Source organism: Rhinocladiella mackenziei (genome assembly GCF_000835555.1).
Source record: "Rhinocladiella mackenziei CBS 650.93 unplaced genomic scaffold supercont1.3, whole genome shotgun sequence".
NCBI classification, from domain to species: Eukaryota; Fungi; Ascomycota; class Eurotiomycetes; order Chaetothyriales; family Herpotrichiellaceae; genus Rhinocladiella; species Rhinocladiella mackenziei.
In genome coordinates this window covers 3,136,027-3,155,066 of record NW_013550602.1, presented here as the reverse complement: position 1 = coordinate 3,155,066, position 19,040 = coordinate 3,136,027, and the positions used below count along the sequence as shown (strand labels likewise).

General features: G+C 50.0%; 7 protein-coding genes across 7 annotated transcripts; 5 read left to right on the top strand and 2 right to left on the bottom strand.

Moving 5' to 3' along the window:
- Positions 1-2,131: 2,131 nt before the first annotated feature.
- Z518_04662 (uncharacterized protein) lies at positions 2,132-4,534 on the top strand (the record flags this gene model as incomplete). Its single annotated transcript, XM_013418368.1, has 2 exons — positions 2,132-2,194; positions 2,336-4,534. The coding sequence occupies 2 exons, from the start codon at positions 2,132-2,134 to the stop codon at positions 4,532-4,534; spliced, it is 2,262 nt and encodes a 753-aa protein (XP_013273822.1).
- A 522-nt stretch (positions 4,535-5,056) lies between these two features.
- Positions 5,057-8,356, top strand: Z518_04661 (uncharacterized protein; the record flags this gene model as incomplete). Its single annotated transcript, XM_013418367.1, has 5 exons — positions 5,057-5,368; positions 5,424-6,387; positions 7,186-7,368; positions 7,420-8,144; positions 8,189-8,356. 5 exons carry the CDS (start codon positions 5,057-5,059, stop codon positions 8,354-8,356), a joined length of 2,352 nt encoding a protein of 783 aa, XP_013273821.1.
- Positions 8,357-8,518: 162 nt separating this feature from the next.
- Positions 8,519-9,193, top strand: Z518_04660 (uncharacterized protein; the record flags this gene model as incomplete). Its single annotated transcript, XM_013418366.1, has 1 exon — positions 8,519-9,193. One exon carries the CDS (start codon positions 8,519-8,521, stop codon positions 9,191-9,193), a length of 675 nt encoding a protein of 224 aa, XP_013273820.1.
- Positions 9,194-9,600: 407 nt separating this feature from the next.
- Positions 9,601-11,162, bottom strand: Z518_04659 (uncharacterized protein; the record flags this gene model as incomplete). Its single annotated transcript, XM_013418365.1, has 2 exons — positions 9,601-10,983; positions 11,046-11,162. The coding sequence occupies 2 exons, from the start codon at positions 11,160-11,162 to the stop codon at positions 9,601-9,603; spliced, it is 1,500 nt and encodes a 499-aa protein (XP_013273819.1).
- A 1,247-nt stretch (positions 11,163-12,409) lies between these two features.
- On the bottom strand, positions 12,410-13,191 carry Z518_04658 (uncharacterized protein; the record flags this gene model as incomplete). The annotated part of the gene is made up of 2 exons (XM_013418364.1): positions 12,410-12,985; positions 13,045-13,191. 2 exons carry the CDS (start codon positions 13,189-13,191, stop codon positions 12,410-12,412), a joined length of 723 nt encoding a protein of 240 aa, XP_013273818.1.
- A 2,288-nt stretch (positions 13,192-15,479) lies between these two features.
- Z518_04657 (uncharacterized protein) lies at positions 15,480-16,094 on the top strand (the record flags this gene model as incomplete). The annotated part of the gene is made up of 1 exon (XM_013418363.1): positions 15,480-16,094. One exon carries the CDS (start codon positions 15,480-15,482, stop codon positions 16,092-16,094), a length of 615 nt encoding a protein of 204 aa, XP_013273817.1.
- A 1,521-nt stretch (positions 16,095-17,615) lies between these two features.
- On the top strand, positions 17,616-18,752 carry Z518_04656 (uncharacterized protein; the record flags this gene model as incomplete). Its single annotated transcript, XM_013418362.1, has 1 exon — positions 17,616-18,752. One exon carries the CDS (start codon positions 17,616-17,618, stop codon positions 18,750-18,752), a length of 1,137 nt encoding a protein of 378 aa, XP_013273816.1.
- Positions 18,753-19,040: the final 288 nt, after the last annotated feature.

Here is a 19,040-nt window from a genome sequence, read left to right as displayed (position 1 = left end):
TGCAAATCCGAGAGCGTCATTTTTGTTTGTTGTCGGTTGCAAAACGCCGAGCGAGGCAAGCGGGGAGGATGATTGAAATCGTGAAAGTCTAATGGCTAGCTTTGGTGGATATTCTTTAAAGTTCCTTAGCTGATTCGGTGGAGGCCGGATTTGCGTAAATAGGGACCACCAAGCGCCATGATGCGCTGGGGTTTTGATGACGAGAGGGGATATTCGATTTGATACGCTCAGAGTCAGATCTCGCGTCGCGTGTCTAGCGAATCTAGCTCAAACTGGTGGTTGTTGACGCTAGCGGTCACTCAGGTCCGTGGCCTTTTGGGCTGACAATTCGGGGTTTTTTTTTTGGTTTTTAATGACTCGTAAGAATAAACAAGGCGTTCATGTCACACATATATCGCACACATCAGCCTTGGATAGCGTGACAATTGTCTGGTAGAGCATTGGGCCTTTTAGAAAGTGCTGGACGACGATTGCTCTATGATGTTGTGCAAGGTGTTGGAGCAAGATCAAAGTGGGTTGGTATCTAGCATTGAATGACTCGCCAGTAGCCAGACTAGCGGTACCAGTCTCAAAATCCAATCCCCAATTGCCTACGATACCCGAGAAACCATGCTCTGGAAGACATGCCAGCGTTGTGAGATTATAATTTTGTAGCAATGAAACCAAGCATACAAAAGCAAGCAGTGAACCGAGTCGTGGCACCGTTACAGGTGTTGCAGCAACCGGGCTCTTTGACGGCTGAACGAATAGAGTGCGGAGATAGAAAATCTCGATAGTAGGTCTCATCTCCGCAAGCCTGTTGGCATCATAATTTGACGAGAAAGACGGTGCGCATCTCGTGATGGCGTGATTCTGGCGGTCACAAACGCAGTTCTGAATGGCTTCGACTTTATGCGTATATGTACAAGCCCGAAACATGACGTGGGTGGGCGTCGTCCATTTTGATCAGCGAAACTCTTATCAGGATGCAGCACGGTGGCACAATTCTGAGCTGGCATGTTATGAAACGCCTTCTTTTCTTGGTCCAGTCCAAGTCACGAGTTTTGGAACAAAACATTCGCTGAGAGGGGGGTTTTCTCTATCGAGATTGCCTGAAGGACAAGTGCCCATACATCTGCATACAGACTTTGGTGTCAGAGAACGGTTCGTAAAATACACAGTAATAATTCCCACTTCCACAGTCTAGGGTAAGCAGACCTTGAAATATTTCAGATTCTCTCTGCGTTCCGTCTTGCAGGCTTACATGTAAACTCAGTCAAGAAGTCTTAGTTACCGCAGATGCGGTAATGCCGGCCATCCGCGCTGCTGACTACTGCAAACGCTGGTGATTTACGCGAGGTGTTCCCTGTCCGGAATCTTCCACACATCCTTTTTTTGTCCCTGAGGGTAACGTGGGGATAATGCGTTCTTGTTTCGTTCTTTTCGTTTCGAGGTCTCCGACTCAGGCTGACCAGCTGCAAGGATAGAGGCATGACGCGTAGTTCGGGGCCTACAGCATCCTATGATCTGTATGGCTTGCTAGAGACGCGCTACCGGAAAGGTTGCTTGATGGGGAACCAAAGGGTACTTGGCAGCTAGGGGTATGGATGGAGGATCAGAACATGAAGTGCGAGTTTGATACATCGACTAAGCCGCTTTTGCGCAGCCAAGGCCACCCGGAGAAATCTCTCACGTGATGCCTGTCGTTCGATATTTTTGATTTCGGGCTCTCGGTAAAATCTTGGGGGACCTCGTTTGTGTACACAAACGCCCAACGAGTCGCGATCTCCCTCGTCCGCCTGCATATTTTGAGACTTCGGAATAAATCCTGGTAGGATTTACGAGGAAGGAATGACACCATCAGTGGACGGCGGAAGAGCACATGTGTGAAAATAGCAGAGGACCAAAGAGTGCCACTTTCATCCCGCCTCCCCTGCAATTTCAGCCGTGTCTTCCCCCATCTTCAAATCTGCGCTCCACCTTTGGTGGTTCCAAATCCAAAATCAAATCAAAATCCCAATCCTGTTAAATCGGAGCCCGGTTCCTCTTGACTCTCGACGGCCTTTCTGGAATTGCGCAACCGCCACTTTGCCTTCCACGGTATTGGTCGTTGTACGTCGTTCAAAAGCCCTGGGTCCAACATTGAGGCCCAATGGAGGCAGAAATCCAGGCTCAGATTCCTAACATTGACAACGTCCTTTCGGAGTACTCCGTTGTAAGTTGAAACCCATCGCCTCGCCTGGCCCTGTATCGGTAACACCATTGTGCTCCACACAAAACAACAACCCAGTCTGGTTACACCAAGTTTTTTTCTTCTTGCAAGGGACGAAGTCGTGACACTGACCACCATCTCCAGGGTTATCTCAATCATGCATCAAAGTTGTATTTCTCCGAAGATGATCCTTCTGCCCAGTCACCACTGGCTGAAGCACTTGAAACTGTGACTTCTCTGCTTGTTTCTGCTTCAGGAAACTTCTCTGACGAGAATCAAGCTGCCATCCGTCACTTGGTAGAGAAATTTATCTCAAAGCTGAGTGAGGCCAATGGCGTCGACGGGGAGAGACGCCAGATGCCATTCGCCGCCAAAAAACTCGAGCACACCATTCAAGTCAGCTCGCAGCGGAACATTTCCTCTACTTTGGGATTGACTGGTGGTATTGTTGATCTTGAGGCTACCAATGCTCGCAAGGTAGAATCCAAAGTGGACAAGAAGAAACTCGAAAAGGCCGAGCGAAAAATCCGGGCCAAGCAAGACAAAAAGGTCATGAAGAATGTGGAGTATGAGGCTTCCAGGCTGCTCGAGCAGCCAGACAGCACCCAATCATACGAGGAGTTCTTCATGGCAGTCAATCCACTTCAACTTGGTTCCGATGCTCAATCAAAGAGCAAAGATATCAAGGTCGAGGGGATTGACGTGTCTATTGCTGGCAAACGGATCTTGACCGATACGTCCTTGACATTGGCCTATGGCCGAAGATATGGTTTGGTGGGTCAGAACGGTATAGGTAAATCCACACTGCTACGTGCATTGAGTCGCCGTGAAGTGGCCATCCCAACCCACATTTCCATCCTTCATGTTGAACAGGAAATCACAGGAGATGATACTCCCGCTCTTCAAGCCGTCCTGGACGCCGACGTCTGGCGGAAGCATTTACTGGCCGAGCAAGACAAGATAACTAAGCAGCTGGCAGCTCTCGAGGTGGAGAGATCCAAAATGGCGGACACGTCAAAAGATGCCGCTCGCCTCGATAAAGAGAAAGATGGGCTCGATACGACATTAGGCGACGTTCAAGCCAAACTTAGTGAAATGGAATCCGACAAGGCCGAATCTCGAGCGGCCAGTATCTTAGCCGGTCTAGGATTCTCGACCGAACGTCAACAATTCGCCACCAAGACATTCTCCGGCGGTTGGCGCATGAGGTTGGCTCTGGCTCGAGCATTGTTTTGTGAGCCTGACTTATTACTACTCGATGAACCTTCAAACATGTTGGACGTGCCGTCTATCACGTTCTTGTCCAACTATCTCCAATCCTATCCCAGTACAGTCCTGGTGGTCTCTCACGACCGTGCTTTCCTCAATGAAGTAGCCACCGATATCATTCACCAACATTCTGAGAGGTTGGACTACTACAAGGGAGCCAACTTTGATTCATTTTACGCCACCAAGGAAGAACGAAAGAAGAACGCGAAACGCGAGTACGAGAATCAGATGGCTCAGAGGGCACATCTGCAGGCATTTATCGACAAATTTAGATACAATGCCGCGAAGTCCTCCGAGGCGCAGTCTCGCATCAAGAAGCTGGAAAGAATGCCCGTTCTGGAACCCCCTGAGGCAGAATACACAGTCCATTTCAAATTCCCAGACGTGGAGAAACTTTCACCACCCATAATCCAGATGTCAAATGTTTCATTTGGCTATTCGAAAGACAAGCCCCTCCTTCACCATGTCGACTTGGATGTTCAACTGGACTCCAGAATTGGAATTGTTGGTCCGAACGGAGCCGGTAAGACAACAGTTTTGAAGCTTCTCATCGGACAGCTTCAGCCGACGTCAGGATTGATATCACAAAATCCACGTCTCCGAATCGGATTTTTTGCTCAGCATCATGTGGACGCTCTCGACATGAACACCTCTGCAGTCGGCTTTATGCAAAAGACATACCCTGGGAAGACCGACGAAGAATATCGCCGTCACCTTGGAGCGTTTGGCATCACGGGCATGACTGGTCTACAAAAACTGGAGCTGTTATCTGGTGGACAGAAATCCAGGGTTGCATTTGCCTGTCTGTCATTGACCAACCCTCATATTCTCGTTCTTGACGAACCGTCGAATCATTTGGATATCGAGGCGATGGATGCTCTCTCAACTGCCTTGCGGCAATTTCAGGGAGGAGTGTTGATGGTCAGCCACGATGTCACGATGTTGCAGAATGTCTGCACCAGTTTGTGGGTTTGCGACAAGGGGACGGTTGAAAAATTCCCCGGGGATATCAATTCATACAAGAAAAAGATATCGGCGCAGGCAAATGAGGCCGGCGTCGTTCAAGCCCATTGATAGAGGTCGTCGCGATAGATGAGAAAAATAGATCACGAGAGCATATTTGATAACGCCCGAATCCGGCCAGATCCGTATATTGTTCATGGTCAAATCGTGAAACATGGGTGATTCCTTTCCCCCCCCCTGTCGTTCATGCCTGATGTCCTGACGCGTCCCCGAGGCTTGTGTCCTTGGGTTGCATGGAAAGGAGTTTCGTTCTGGGAGCGACAAGCCCCCGGTACCTCGTATACCCTACCTGCCATAGTACCTCCTGGGCCCAAGTTCCCACCTCCATCCGCCAACGTCGCACTTCATAGGCACTTGATGAGATCATCATCTAAGTGCTTTGTCTCTGCAACCAGAAGTGTATCGCGTCACTCCATCTGTATAAAATGACCAGAAACCCGCTTCGACAGCATGCCTATTCCTCTAAACTCTTGTCGCAGCTGGGCTCGCGACTTGCGCTCATCCCATCTGGGCCTCCCCCCGACTTACCTGCGACCGATCTATCCTACGGATCTTTAAATGCCTACCTTCAATATGAACTTGAAGACTCTACATGCCCTTGTCGCGACAGCGGCATATGCAGCTCTACCTTCCTTTTCACTCGCGCAGTCTTCCTCAAGTTGCGGACCCGCCCCTTCTGGCGAGATCCAGCCATCGCTTGCTTCAGGATTTCGCATGCAAGTTGTCGCGACAGGGCTATCAGAGCCTCGTGGTATACTTCTCGATCAAGATGGGAATTTGTTAGTCGTAGAACAAGGACGAGGTGTCATCTCAGCACACACACTGGACGAAAATGAGGATTGTGTGTCTGTGAGCACCTCCTCCGATGTAACCACTGCCCTGAGTGTATGTTCTTCGCTATTGGTGACTTTGCACGATAACTGATGGTGGAACCTTCAAGCTTAATCATGGTATCGAATTGTCCAGAGATGGAAGGACTCTGTACGCATCATCTTCTGAGAGTGTTTACTCTTGGGAGTACGACTCCTCTGCGCGAACAGTTTCAAGTCAGGAGACTCTTGTGACCAACATGGCGGGCTCCGATCATACCACCCGGACGCTATTGCTATCTGACAAAGTCCCCGGTATGCTTGTGGTCACAAGGGGAAGTACTGCCAACATCGACTTTGAGTCAGCCAGCCTAGACTCCGGTCATTCCCAAATCAAGGCATTCAACTTAAACAATCGCACGGGTGGGCCCTACGACTTTAATACCGACGGACTGCGACTGGGGTGGGGATTGAGAAACGACGTTGGGGTTGCAGAACATCCAGGAAGTGGAGGTATTTATGCCGTCGAGAATTCCGCTGACCAACTGACCCGGATGGGTGTCGACGTTCACGAGGACAATCCTGCCGAGGAGTTGAACTTCTTGGGATACTTGGATGGCACAGAATATGCTCCACAGGGCGGAAGTTTTGGCTACCCTTGGTGTTTCTCTGCATGGAGCGTCGATGACCTCCCCGATAATGGGAATTTATCCGTCGGCAGTCAATATGCAATCGATGCATCTCCGGCTTCAAACAATGAGAATCGAACAGACGCCTATTGCGCTGGGCAGTTACCTGCACGTCTGGTTTTCCAAGCCCACATGGCTCCTCTGGATATCAAGTTCAACAACAGTGGCCAGGAAGCATGGATCACCTTCCACGGGAGCTGGGATAGGACTGATCCGGTCGGATATAAATTGTCCGTGGTGGCCTTCCACGAGAACGGTGAGCCCGTGGACGATCTTCAAAGCACCACTGCCGCCCACGATATCTTTGCCAATGAGGATACATCGAGATGTCCGGATAACTGCTTCCGGCCTGTCGGTATGGTAATCGACTCTCACGGACGGATATATGTCTCTTCGGACGCTTCTGGTGAGATATATCTGGTTTCCAGAGTCTCTGGACTAGGTATCCCTGGATCACCCACTTCGTCAGGCACCGCTTCAGCAACTGCTACTAGCTCTGTTGGTAGTGTCATATCTCCGTTTTCGCCAGAAGGGAGGATATTGTCATGCCTCGTGGCTGCACTTACATTATTATTTTATCTCCCATGAGATCGATGAGAAGCACGACTCAAATGAGGGACGTCGTCTCCGGACTCCAAGCATTTCTGACAAGTCGGTATATATGTCGAAGGTGGGTTCACCAGATATAAAGGTCGGCATCTTTGTGAATATAGCATTGGCATAGCCCTTGAGACAGTTAATTCATTGACCAGTCATGTCACTCAAGGCGGGATCTGAGCTTTGGTTTTGTCTCTTTCTTGAAATTTGGGAATTCCAGATCACCTTCTGAACAGGATGAGATATTTTCCCCCTTTTCCCCTCCCCCTAAAAAGTTGACTGTTGTCGCTCGCGATCATCCGGAAAAACGAATCTTCCATTGCTCGACATGACCTTGAACAACAACGTTCTCGATTCACTTTCCAACCTCGACTCTGAGCTCTCTGACCCTCCATCGGACCTCGGCTCCGCGGATCCCTTTATCGAGACTGGCTTTGGAAGGATGGCTCTTGACGGTCATCCGTCTGAAAACAATGCTGGCTCTCCGCTCAAGCGCAAGCCAGCCTCGCGTTCAGCGTTTGAGGGCAAGTCGTGCTCGGGCGACAGCGGCACAGAGAAACCACACCAGAGCACTGCGAGACTCTGTCGAGCTCACTTATCCCAAAAGAATCAGCCATTTGGAAACAAAGATTCCTTGCATGCTATGATTATCCAATGGTCAAAGAACAGACCGAATATATCTACGCATATCAAGAGCGCCGCTTTGTCCTGACACATTTCGTCGAATTCACGGACCCGAAGGATAAACGTCTTCCCATTCAACTATGTGTTCTGAGGGATATGGTCATCGGTATGTACCCTTCTTAATTGTGACGAACGTCAAGTTATGCTTCGATTGCAGAAGCATCCTGCCAGAAGAAGAACCACCTTCCTCCACCTCTGACGTCTCCAAATCTTGCGGCATTCGAATCTGCTGGTGGTTCTCCATGGATGCGTACCTTCTTGTCAGCTGCATTCTTCCCCAAACCTGGTGGAAGACATGGTCAACGCCATCCCCTTTTTGATGCTCTCCAGGTCCCCATCTCTCACCTTCTGTCGCCTTCTTCCCAGATGGTCAATGCGCTCATTTCGTCAAGAGAGAATTACGATTTGACCATCGTGTACAATTGGAACAACGATTTCGGCACTCTCTATCGTCTCGTACCAGTATCTCGAAAAGAGAAGGGAACGGGGCCTGTGCAACCAGCGTCGAAGAGGTCAGCCCGAAACCTCAGATTGCGACATCCCGTTACCAAGAAGTCTAAGATCAAGTATGAGCTGGATCTCTATGCCCTACTCCATATTCGCAACTTTTGGCATGGGCACCTCATTGACGACACCAGGGCGCCTGATACTTCCGGTAAGGTCGATTTCATAGTGGAAAACACTTATGCAAAGATGGCAAGAGCCCTAAACGAAGCTGGCATCGCGCCAAAGAAATGGTATAAGCCTTTGACCGACGACCCACCAGAAATCGATACAGAGTGGTATGGACACTATAGTTGCTTATGCCCCTGGCCGAAGTCCTTGAGAGATCTGGAGGAAGTACAGGGTCTCGCCTCGAATTGGGAAAAAGTCGACCCGCTGGTAAGTGTGATGTTGCCCCTTCGCTTACTGACTGATCTAAATAGAAATTCGACTTTGCTATCAGCAACAACAATCTAATGGATGGATACTGGCCACCGATCTTCCATAACATTCCAGCCTTCACAAAGACTATTCCTGACTTCATGTCTGGGGCTTGTGTCTTCATTCGAGGTCTTGCTCCCTTCGTCGAGCTTCCCGACGTCAAGCAATAAGAGAAGGACTTCGGCACCGTCGACCTCCCAGGCGACTTTCACAACACCACAACTACCAAAATACCATCTCTACCTAGGCCTTCGGGTTCGTGGTGTCATTCACAATATTGCTAACCAACAGACTCTGAGGAGGATAGTATCCCGGGTTGGAATCGTGTTGTCATGGTCCTCTACAAACCAACCAAGAGATATCTGGCTCAGGTCCTGGAATGGGAAGAACAAAATTACGGTGAACCGTTTGGACCCGCTATTAGCAATCAATTGATGCAGGACGCTGAAGGCGTCGTCGGATTTGATCTGGACCCGGCCCAAGTGGATGCTCAGATGGAGAACCATCTCATAACCAAATTGACAGAGAATCCAGACTGGCGCGACCCAGACAAGATGAATAAATTCACCGTAGGGCACATGGAAGAATCCTTCCGTACGAGCGAATATTTGAACTGGGAAGACATCGAGTACGCCTACGCCTACAGGGGTGTCATCATACCAAGAGGAAAGATCATGATGGGAAGATATTGGAGATGTGGAATGCTCGGAAGTGGCGATGGCCTTGAATTGGATGCGGATGGTCAATCATTGCATGGTGGTAATGATTCAGATGGAAACGTCAACGCTATGGATGATCATGGGCCGTCTATGCCGCCACCCCCCCCACCCGAACAAGGTCAAATTGGACAGAGGTCCTTCCGTCTTTTGGCGTTGAGGGCATTCGTCCGACAGGCATCTCCCTTGGTCAAGGCGCAGGAACACATTGATGGTGGTTGGCATCAACGAGTCCATACTGCCGAACGCTCGACGGACAAAGCTGGAGCACGCACGGAAGAATTGAATTGAACGGAGCTGTACGGAATCAAGAGGTCTAGTTGCTAGAATAGACTAGCTTGAGCAGGCAGCTCATCCTGGGTAGCACAGCCTGTCCTGGCCTTCCAAATGAAAAGCATCAGATTCACATCAAAATATATATTCTGTTCAGTGAGTAACTCTCGTCGAAATACAACACCTGCTCTATTGCCCATTTTCGGGTAGACTCCGGCACCAATATTTCAACGCTCAATTGATGAACCACGGGCGTAGTGGTAGCTATCCATCAGTCCGTCCGTCCAACCTCCTCTCTGTCTCATCTCGCAAGGACGTGTGATGTATACAAATGGTCAGTTCTCGACCATCTGACCATCCGAACGACGAACGACCTCCACATGCCCAACCTGGAATGGATGTGGTGAACTAACTTTACCGGGCCATTATGTCATCTCGCCAGGGCGAACAAACCGTCTGGCAAGTCCTGCGTTCTCATCCACGTACTCGAAGTCACTCGCTGAAATGCGCTTTTCGAGCGTTGCACCGTCATCGTCATCACCTACGCTTCCATCGTCGACAATGGCGCCAGACATCTCCATCTCGGCCCGTCGCAGCCGTGGCGATTGGTCCGGATACCATTTGCCACCAGGGTGGAGGGCTTCGATTTGGGTTTGCGGTTGCATCGCCGGATACTGGTCGTCGTCAAAGCCGTACGTCGTGTACGGTGGCACAATTAAGCTGGAGGCCTTCGAGGCCTTCGGTTCCATCGACGGTGCGTAGACGGCATCCATGTCGGGAAATTCAAAGTGGGATGTCGTTGCAGGCTGCTTCCCTTTGGTTTTCACGTTCGCCTCGCGGCCCTGCCGTTGCTGGTCCAGGTTCAATTGGTCCTCATGTCTCTCGAGGTCTGAGGTAGAGGTAGACGCCATGTCCATATCACTGGTGGTTGTCCCAGTGACGGCAGCCATTCCCGTGCCCACACTTTGGAGATCGTTATTCTGGACTTCGACCTCACGATCGCGAATCCGTCGCATCAAGTCTAAAAATTGCGAGTTCTGGAATTTCGTGCTCGTGTCATGTTGGACGCTGGACAGTAGTTGTCCGGCCGTCCGGGCTAGTTCGTCGGCGTCGTGCATGTCTTGGTCGGGTGTCCGTTCGGATTGCTCACGGTAGTGGATGGCGTCGGAACCGATCCTGATCGTCGTAGTTTCTCTCTGTTCGATTGTCGTTTCGATGGTTTCCGAGGGCTTGTTGTGTGGTTGCTGTCTATCCATTTCTTGGGCATGGGCAGATACGTCGGCGAAGGCGGCTTCGAAGTCCACGTCGGAGATTTGAACTTGCTGGTCCATAGAGACTGGGCGGTGTTGGTGTGGTTGCTGCCCCTGAAATCCGTCGAATGATTGGTATACGGATTGCGCATAGCTTAACATGGGCGATCGAGCTTGACTTGTAAACATGTTGGTATTTATCTGCCCCGGTGGTTCGGCCATTATTTGATTCCCTTGCGCCGACGGCGCCCGTACACTCGATCGCTGTCGCATAAATTCATCTTGCCATCCGCCAACGGTCGATCTGACGAGAGGAGCCTCTGTACGGAATTGTCCTGCGGGAAGAGGGTGGTCGTGGATATTCAGTCTCTGGAAATCTGCCGCCCATCCTGCTGAGGCTGTAGCTGGTTGGACATGCGCATGGGCTCGAGAGTGGAACGCAGGCAGGGTATCGGCGAACCCGGGCTGCTGGAATTGGAAAGAATTTGGTGCTGCGTTTTCGAAGGCATGGAAATCGGCGTCCAGGGAACCTGCTCTTGGGTCGGCGGATCGAAAACCCTAGAGATATTGTTTGTCAGTCCTATATGTAGGATCTGGATAGGCCGAATGGGCGAACATACCTGCCCGGGAGACTGTCTGGGTCCGACTAGACGGTCTTGTTGCAGTGTTCGATCGATCTGCGTGTGTTTTTGTAGATTCTGTAGTGGGTTGGAAGGGCCACAGAGGGCGTCCGCCATGGTGAGTTGGTTTGGCTCAGGGCGAAGAGATCGAAGCCAGGTTTAATGAGGAAGGATCAAAAGAAAGTAGAAGACGAGAATGAAGCCTTGACTTCAAAGGCATTTCGTCGAACAGGAGAATAGTACGGACGCAAGATGACTTTATCTAAATGATGAGTCTCTGCAGAATTGCGCAGCCGAGGCCGTCGGGACCGGAACTGAGTGAACTTTTAGCCGCGGATGACAAGGCTGCAGCCTCGTCTACTCGCCCATCTACTTCCAAGCCACCGCCAGGTCCCTTCATCTCCTCTTGCCGAGCAACCAGATTCAAAGCACCTCGACTTCCATACGACATCGTCCTCTTTCTCCTTCGCATTGCACGCTACCCTTCTTCAATCCTTTGCTTCTCTCTACTTTTACGTACCGAAATTGCCGTTCTCAATGGCATCTGCGGCCTTTGCCAAATCTTCTTGCTCTCCAAAGGATCCTGTTCTTCTAGCGGCTTGAGCATGGTCGGACTCGCATGCAGTGGTCTAACTGTATCAAGCTCTTCGACCGGCTTCCTTAGAGGGTCGTCGATCACGGATGAACTGCCCTTGTACAAAAATGAGCAAATAATCATACACGAATCGCCAGAAGGGTGAACAATATACTTGAGCATATCGAGGCCGTCTCTATTCCGCCACAAACATCATTGCACCCAACGTTGAAGCTATGCAATGGAAAGTCGTCTATATATGTTCTAAGGCTAAACCCCTAGTCTTAATCTCGGGCCCTCTAGTAGCTTCAAGCCTCAAGCGAGCCTAAAGGATGATTCCTGGTAGGAAATCAAGGGATGTGTTGCCAGATGACGCCGGAAACCAGTCAAACATAATAGCTCAGTTGAACTCTCCCAGCGGTTGCCTCCCTGGGCGGTCGAGCCTTGGAGGATGACGATTGAGGTCTTCTAGGTCTGGAGCTGAATGGTGGACTCGACCACAAGATGCTGGTGATGTGAGTGTGCGGAGACTCGACCAAGCGCGCCATGTGGAGGTAGAGGCTGACGATAACCAGCTCGCCCTGGCAGATAGTGCATCTTGTTTGTGTTTCGTGACTCAGAGATCGGGAATCGATCGAATTTGAAGGGGATGATCTCCATCCGCTCCTTCTCGAAGAATCTGGTTCATTCTATCTTGCCGGTGAAGAGAACATATCACTTCTCCTCTTATTCATTTTTGGGGCCATTTGAGTTGGATTGCCAATCTTGATCCGAAGTTTTCAAAGCAGTTCTAGGTTGCGAATCTGCCAGCTCGAATTTCCTCCTCAGTTCTCCTTCGCCAAGAATCCGATACCCGAGACCAGTCCACATCGCCTAATCTTCCAAGGGCTCGACAGCCATCACAATCGACATAATCGCTCAAGGTGCAGGAGACGTGGCAAGCAGGACAAATATCATGAACTTGCTTGTGCCAACTGGCATTGCGGAAGGTCCAGCCTGTCTTCTGAATCCAGAAGTTGCTGACCTCGCACCCAGAGACGGTATTCCAATATTCCTCGCAACATGGTCTGTTGGTCAGGCAGTGGTTACATAGACGGAGCTCAACGGGCATCCATGGTTTCAGTTGCGCCATGAGTTCCGGAACATCGAAGACAGCCCGAGGGAGGATTCCGGCGTATTTGGCGGAAGTAGTTGAGAGACGTAATTGAACATCCCGAGCAGCAGTGGCCATGCGCTTGCAGGTCAACGCCAAGGCAACCTGGGAAGGAGCGTGGGCAATGCTGTCAAATATTGCCAATATTATCTCATATGGCATATTCAGTAGTATTGAGTGCTCATCAGGCTCCTCAGAGGCGCCTTGGAGGATCTGCCAAATGTCAGAACCTGGGAAATGAAAATGGAGGCTCGCATTGGCAACCGTCGTACCTCATCCCGAAGCACAAATCGACAGGAAAGCTTCCTTTCGAAATCCTGGCTCTTAGCCAGACATTTGAGAGGCTTTCGAGGCCCAGGACATATTTCAACTTTTTGTCTCAACCCGATTCCAGAGGGGAAACCGGTCCAAAGAGCCATGGGTTTTTGGTCGTTGTTAAAATTGGCGAGAGCTGCTGGAGAAAGTGTGTCACTCAAAGAGGACCGGACAAGGGCGAAGCGTCTATTTAGGGAGACGATTCCATTGCTGGAGACACAGAAGTACGGCGGAGGCAGTGCCAATGAAGGTGGAACCTGATATCCACCAGAGTGGGCCAGAAGAAAGATTAACCAAGCAGCAGGATGTAATGAGAGGGTAAGAGCTGATTATGATACCAGCGCACAGGTCATCGATGGAATTAAATGAACGCTAAAACCAATCAGGTTTAGACTCAAGGCTGAATCGGGACCATCCGCGATTGCCGATTCTTCTCCGAACATCATCACATCCCATCATCTCACTTATCAGGCCACCATCTCCAAAAGTATATACAAAATCTCCTACGCAGGCTCTCAGAGATGGTAAATGCCTCATTTTCTTTCAATCTGGCGACGTTTCATAGTCAAAGACAAGTGGACCTTACACGCGTGGCTGAAATTCAAACAACAAACTTCTCGTTCCGAAATGAAGTCTGCTCCCTCATCATAGTCAAAAGAACTCTTCAGGCTCTCTACGGCTTTCTAGGAAAGCCCATGTCATATGTCTTCCGGCGCTATTTGGCTGCTTTCTTTCCAGTTGGCTGAAAGAAAATCAGAGCCTAAGATGAATCCATATCCCGCGACACTAGCTTCGATCACAGCTGGCACGGACATATCTCCTCGTGGCGCCAAACAAGCGGCATGACATCCGTTCTCCTTGAGCGTTCGGAACATATTGGGTTCTCAGAACTTGATCATATTCTCGAATGATCCGTGGCCCGATTTGTGTAGATATTGACCCGTGAACATCGAGACTTGACTTTGGGTGCAAACACCGGCCTGCGCGTAGCAATTTGTGAATCTCACTCCGATTGTTGCGAAGGAGTCGATATGGGGTGTCTTTGCAAGCTGGTTACCTGGCTTCTCTCGCAAGGCGGTATGGCCGCTATTCAGTCCATCGCCTTGGTGTATATTGCCACTTGCTGCCCTTTTGTGTTCCCAGCAATACAATAGCCGTCTGAAATCAATAACAGTTTCGTCGTCAAACCTCCTCAGCGAGCCGAGCACGAAATATATTGTCGGCAGACAAAGCTAGAGCCCGCTTCACAAGCGGGATTCCCTGTTCCAATGCTGTGCGTTCTCTCTGCATCCTAGCAAGGACAAAGGCCGATGGAAGCAAGAGGTGGCATTCTGGGGATTGCTGAAGCAGAGCTGAACGAAAGAACCTTCTGAACACGGAATTCCCAGATTTCAGGTTCAATGACCCTGACACGACAATCCGCCCGATGATCGGCTGAGGATGCAGAATCAGGCGACCGTCTGGTCGGGTGGTTGGCAGCCCACCAATCCGTTTTGCAAGTGCTGAACCAACCAATTCATCAAATTCATCAAATCTTTCAATACCAAGATCTGAGGTCAGCAACCGAATACCTGCACTGTGCATGAACTCAATGTCATCAACCAAGAAACCATCGCAATTACCAGATGTCGGGCTTCAGAGCAATCGGACCCGATTGCGTTGAGTAAATACCTATAACAACTGTTTTTGAGGTAGGGTTGGGAGCTGAGAGCCATCTCTCCCGGGCTTTGCGAGAAAGAATACCTCATGGCCGCGGAGGAAAAGCCAATACTTCTCATCGCCGAACCCTAGATCATGGAAGGACGATATTGTTCATGAGGGCCGGCATCAAGATGTGACAGGCTGGGGGCTTTTCAGCCGAAGAGCAATTCGCTGAGGGAAATGGATAGGCCGTGTAATCAAGGCGCCTCCACATTGACCGGACGAGTTGGGAGCTGTATGATCTGCATCGGGATCAAGGCGAGGTCCACAATCTCGCTGAACAGGAACCAGAGATATTGAACAACTGGTTGGTGGTGTGGGAAAAGCATTCTGCCGAGACTGGATGTACGTGCCAGAGACATAAGAAATGAATCTATGAGCCATCAGAGAAGCCGGAGAGGCTCTCATCCAGAAAAGGTTCCAGCCGGGCTTGTCAGCCTACAAGGCGCTTTTGGCTTGATGTCAGCATCGTCCCGAAGCGGGGTTCGGACCGAAGTAAGGCATGTCGGTACCTTGGCGGGGAGCCTTAAGTGAAGGCAGCACTATTTCTTAAGCACCTTATAGGGATCAGTGTCTTGCGTCAGCCTCTTCGTGGGCTTCTTTCGAGCTTCGTCAACAACATCTTCATGGACTTTTTCCTTTGTCTTTGCCTGTAGAACTTGGGGAGCTGGGCGATCACTGGACCCACGACATGTCTTTCCTTGTTTCCCTCTTATGCTGCTCCAAAGATTCTCCTGGCAAGCTGGAAGCGGAAACCCGACATGCCCGCTTGGTCGCAGTCTCCCATGGCAATGATCACTACAATGGCTCTCTTCCCCGGCCACAAGAATACCCCGACAATCCTCCAGAATACAAGGACATAGCACGTCACCCTTTGATCTCCATAGACGAGAAATGTCCTATAGATTTTGAACTGGTCGTCGAAGATGAGGATGACGCACCCTTGCCGATCTCACCGAACTCTTCCGTCGTCTCGATCCCCTCCACGCGGCTGACAGATTTGACGTCTATGCAAACAGGCGAAACTGCAGTAACACTGGCAAGAGGTAGTTTGGACCGGGGTTCGACTCATGCGAGTCGTCCGCCATCATATCATTCAAATCCCAGGAGGAGTCCAAGCCCCGTTTCATTCGTCGGGCTGAACAGTGAAAGCGAAAGAGATGGTGTCTGGCAACACCCAGTCATGTCAAACAACTGGCTTGAAGTGCTACGGCAGGATGCTATCAGACGAGCTGCCACACAGGATCGAAATCGAGAGCGGGCTCCAGGGCCATATGGGGCTGCTAGAAGAGTGGGTTCGGGTTGACAAGCAAAATCTCGCTCAATACCCTGTGTCAGCAGCGGCGACCTCCTGTCGTAGAGGAACCGAGTCTCTAAGGCAAGGGCTATCTATACCAGAACGACTTTCATTTCGTTGAATTTCATGGTATCCTCGCTTGAAGAAGACCATCGGTGCTCTCGTCAACGCAGCATTACAACAATCTCTAACCTGAGGAGGACCGGTTGAAAGCCTTGACTGGGCTTCAGACTACACGATCATGACAAACACCATCTACTGGCCAGCAAAAGGAAGTAGGGCTACAAGCTAAAAATTCAATTGCAACAGCAGCCATCTATCATCAGACCTTCGCCAAACGCTCTTTTTCTCGATATTGGATTATAGCACACAACAAGTATGTACTCGATTCACCTTTTTGAAGGTCATCACGGACAGCACAGTATAGTGAGGAGCACCCGGGGTCCTCACATGGTGCATATTATACGCACGAACGCCTCGAACATACCCTCGACACTTCGAGATTTCTCTTTTCATTAAGGCTGAGTTGACACCTCCATCAAGATGCCTCTATCAGATGCTTTCTCTCATTCACGCAGCGTTCGTGACGTCGTCACAAAGTGTACGCTCCAAACTCAGAATACAGTGCGACAGATCAATGGAACAACATCATTTCCTCCACAGAACTCTTTCGATCTTTGCTTCAGATGGTTATTTTCTATTTGCTCCTATGGTGAGGAGGTCTGAACAGATCTCAGACCATGCGCCTCATCGTCTCAGTTATCCAATTGTGTGTCAAAATAGTCGAAGGTTCGGTGAGCGAGGGTCGTAGGGGTTATATATATGACAGCAGCGACACGAACCGGGGTTTAGTTGGAACATGCGCTCCTTCAATTTCGCACCCCCCGAGTTGTCATGACCATCCCTTGGGGAACGCAACAGCAAAAGGCGCCGCACAATAATGACAAGGCACGGCTTCAGCCGGCCGATGGAGTTAGATCAATTTCCAAAATAGAAGTGTAAGAACTGAGGCATAATGTCAAACTCCGAAGCACACGAGGCGGCCCTCCCCTGGAAATTGTCAAAATAAGGGGCGAAGCACTGCCGCGCGAGCTGTCTACCAACACGGGGATCGATGTTATGATTTGATGCACGATCTAAATGAAGTCTGGCGTCGAATTCCGCCACAAATACACGGTCTGGGACGGCATATTGGCGAACAATTATTCAAAAAGGAAAGCCGGCGTCGCGACGGACTCGGTTCCAAGAACTGGGAAATTCGCGGGGTTGAAGCGGATCGGCGGGTTTGGATGCCACATTTGTTAATTAAGGAATGGGAGCTGATGTCTGGCCTGGCCTTAGTGTCCGCTGGAAAACTTGGGGATGGAATTTTTCCAAGTTCCAGCATGGAGACGTGGCATCTCACATCTTCACACCGAAAAATATGGCCACGGAATCAATTTCTGCCTACAGAGTCCATTATAATCGGCCATTTCTGCCTTGATTAGGCATGTCAGAACCTGTTTTCGGCTCGGGATATACCAGCCAATAATGTCCTCCAACTCGGCAGCTTCCGCCAGCTCACCATCCTCGGCTGGGGAAGGGATTACAGGAGGCTATGAAGGAAAGAGCCTTGCCTTGAAGGTTATGATCGCTTTTTTTCTCGGCCTTGCCATGTACAACGTCGTCGAACTTCAGATTCTGATTTTTGGTACCTTCAATAAGTTTCGAGGCCTATACTTCTGGAGCTTGGTAATTTCCAGCTTGGGGATTATTCCCTACGCGATTGGATTTATCCTCAAATATTTCTCTGTCCTGACAGGAGGTGGAAAATGGTTCTCGGTCTTCCTTCTCTCCATCGGATGGTACCCTATGGTCACAGGCCAAGCAATTGTTCTCTGGTCCCGTTTGCACCTCATCGTCACGGGAGAGAAGGGGGACCGAATCCTCAAATGGACGAAATGGATGATCATTATTGATGCCATTGTCTTGCACATTCCTACGACCGTGCTCACTGTGGGATCCAATAGTGATATCAATACCGACACCTTTGTGCGCGGGTACAACGTGATGGAAAAGGTACAGATGTGTGGCTTCTTTTTGCAAGAAGTCATCTTGTCTTCCATTTACATTGTTGAGACGGTTCGAATACTTCGTTCCTCGGCTCAGGAGAACACCAAACGCCTAATGTATCAACTCATGGCCATCAATGTTCTGATCATCATCATGGATCTTGGACTCTTGGGATTGGAGTGCGCGTCGCTTTACATCCTGGAAACAACCACGAAGCCGGTCTTTTATTCAATCAAACTCAAACTGGAGTTTGCTATCCTGGGCAAATTGGTCCAATTTGTCGGTGGTCGCCAACAAAGTGGTCGTCAGCAATCAATCCCTTTTTCGGATGGAGAGAAACAAAACTCGTCAGGTCTCGACCGCGCCGACCAATACGACATCTCAGATTTTGTCGACTTGACGAAAGTCAGGACAGATGTCACTCGGACTTCCCAACTGTACAGCAAGAGTATTTCAAAAAGGGCCGACGGTCAGGATCTCAGCCTCGACTATGAAATTGCTCGACTGGAGCACGTGGAAACCCTTCCCTCCCAGGCCAGGGTGCCCAATGGAGATACTGCTCCACCCAGGCAACGGAAACTTGATTCATTGCAGTGGAATTTTGAAGATATCTGAGAAGTCATAATCGAGTCACCTCAGTGGGGTGCAAGCACCCCATTCCGTGAGCCCTAGGCTCACGAGAGACGAAGAAGTATTTTGGGTCCAATTGCCCTGTCGGTCATACAGTCGTTGAGCATTCCAACAAAAGCGATTAGAACATGAACCTCTTCGACAAGAGACTACTCATAGTCCTGGATTCTCTACGCGAACTTTTCAAATAGCCAAGACATGACGATGGCAGCAGCGAACCAACATCTTCCAAACAAAACTCTACCTGGACTAACATCTCTTCATTGATAGAGG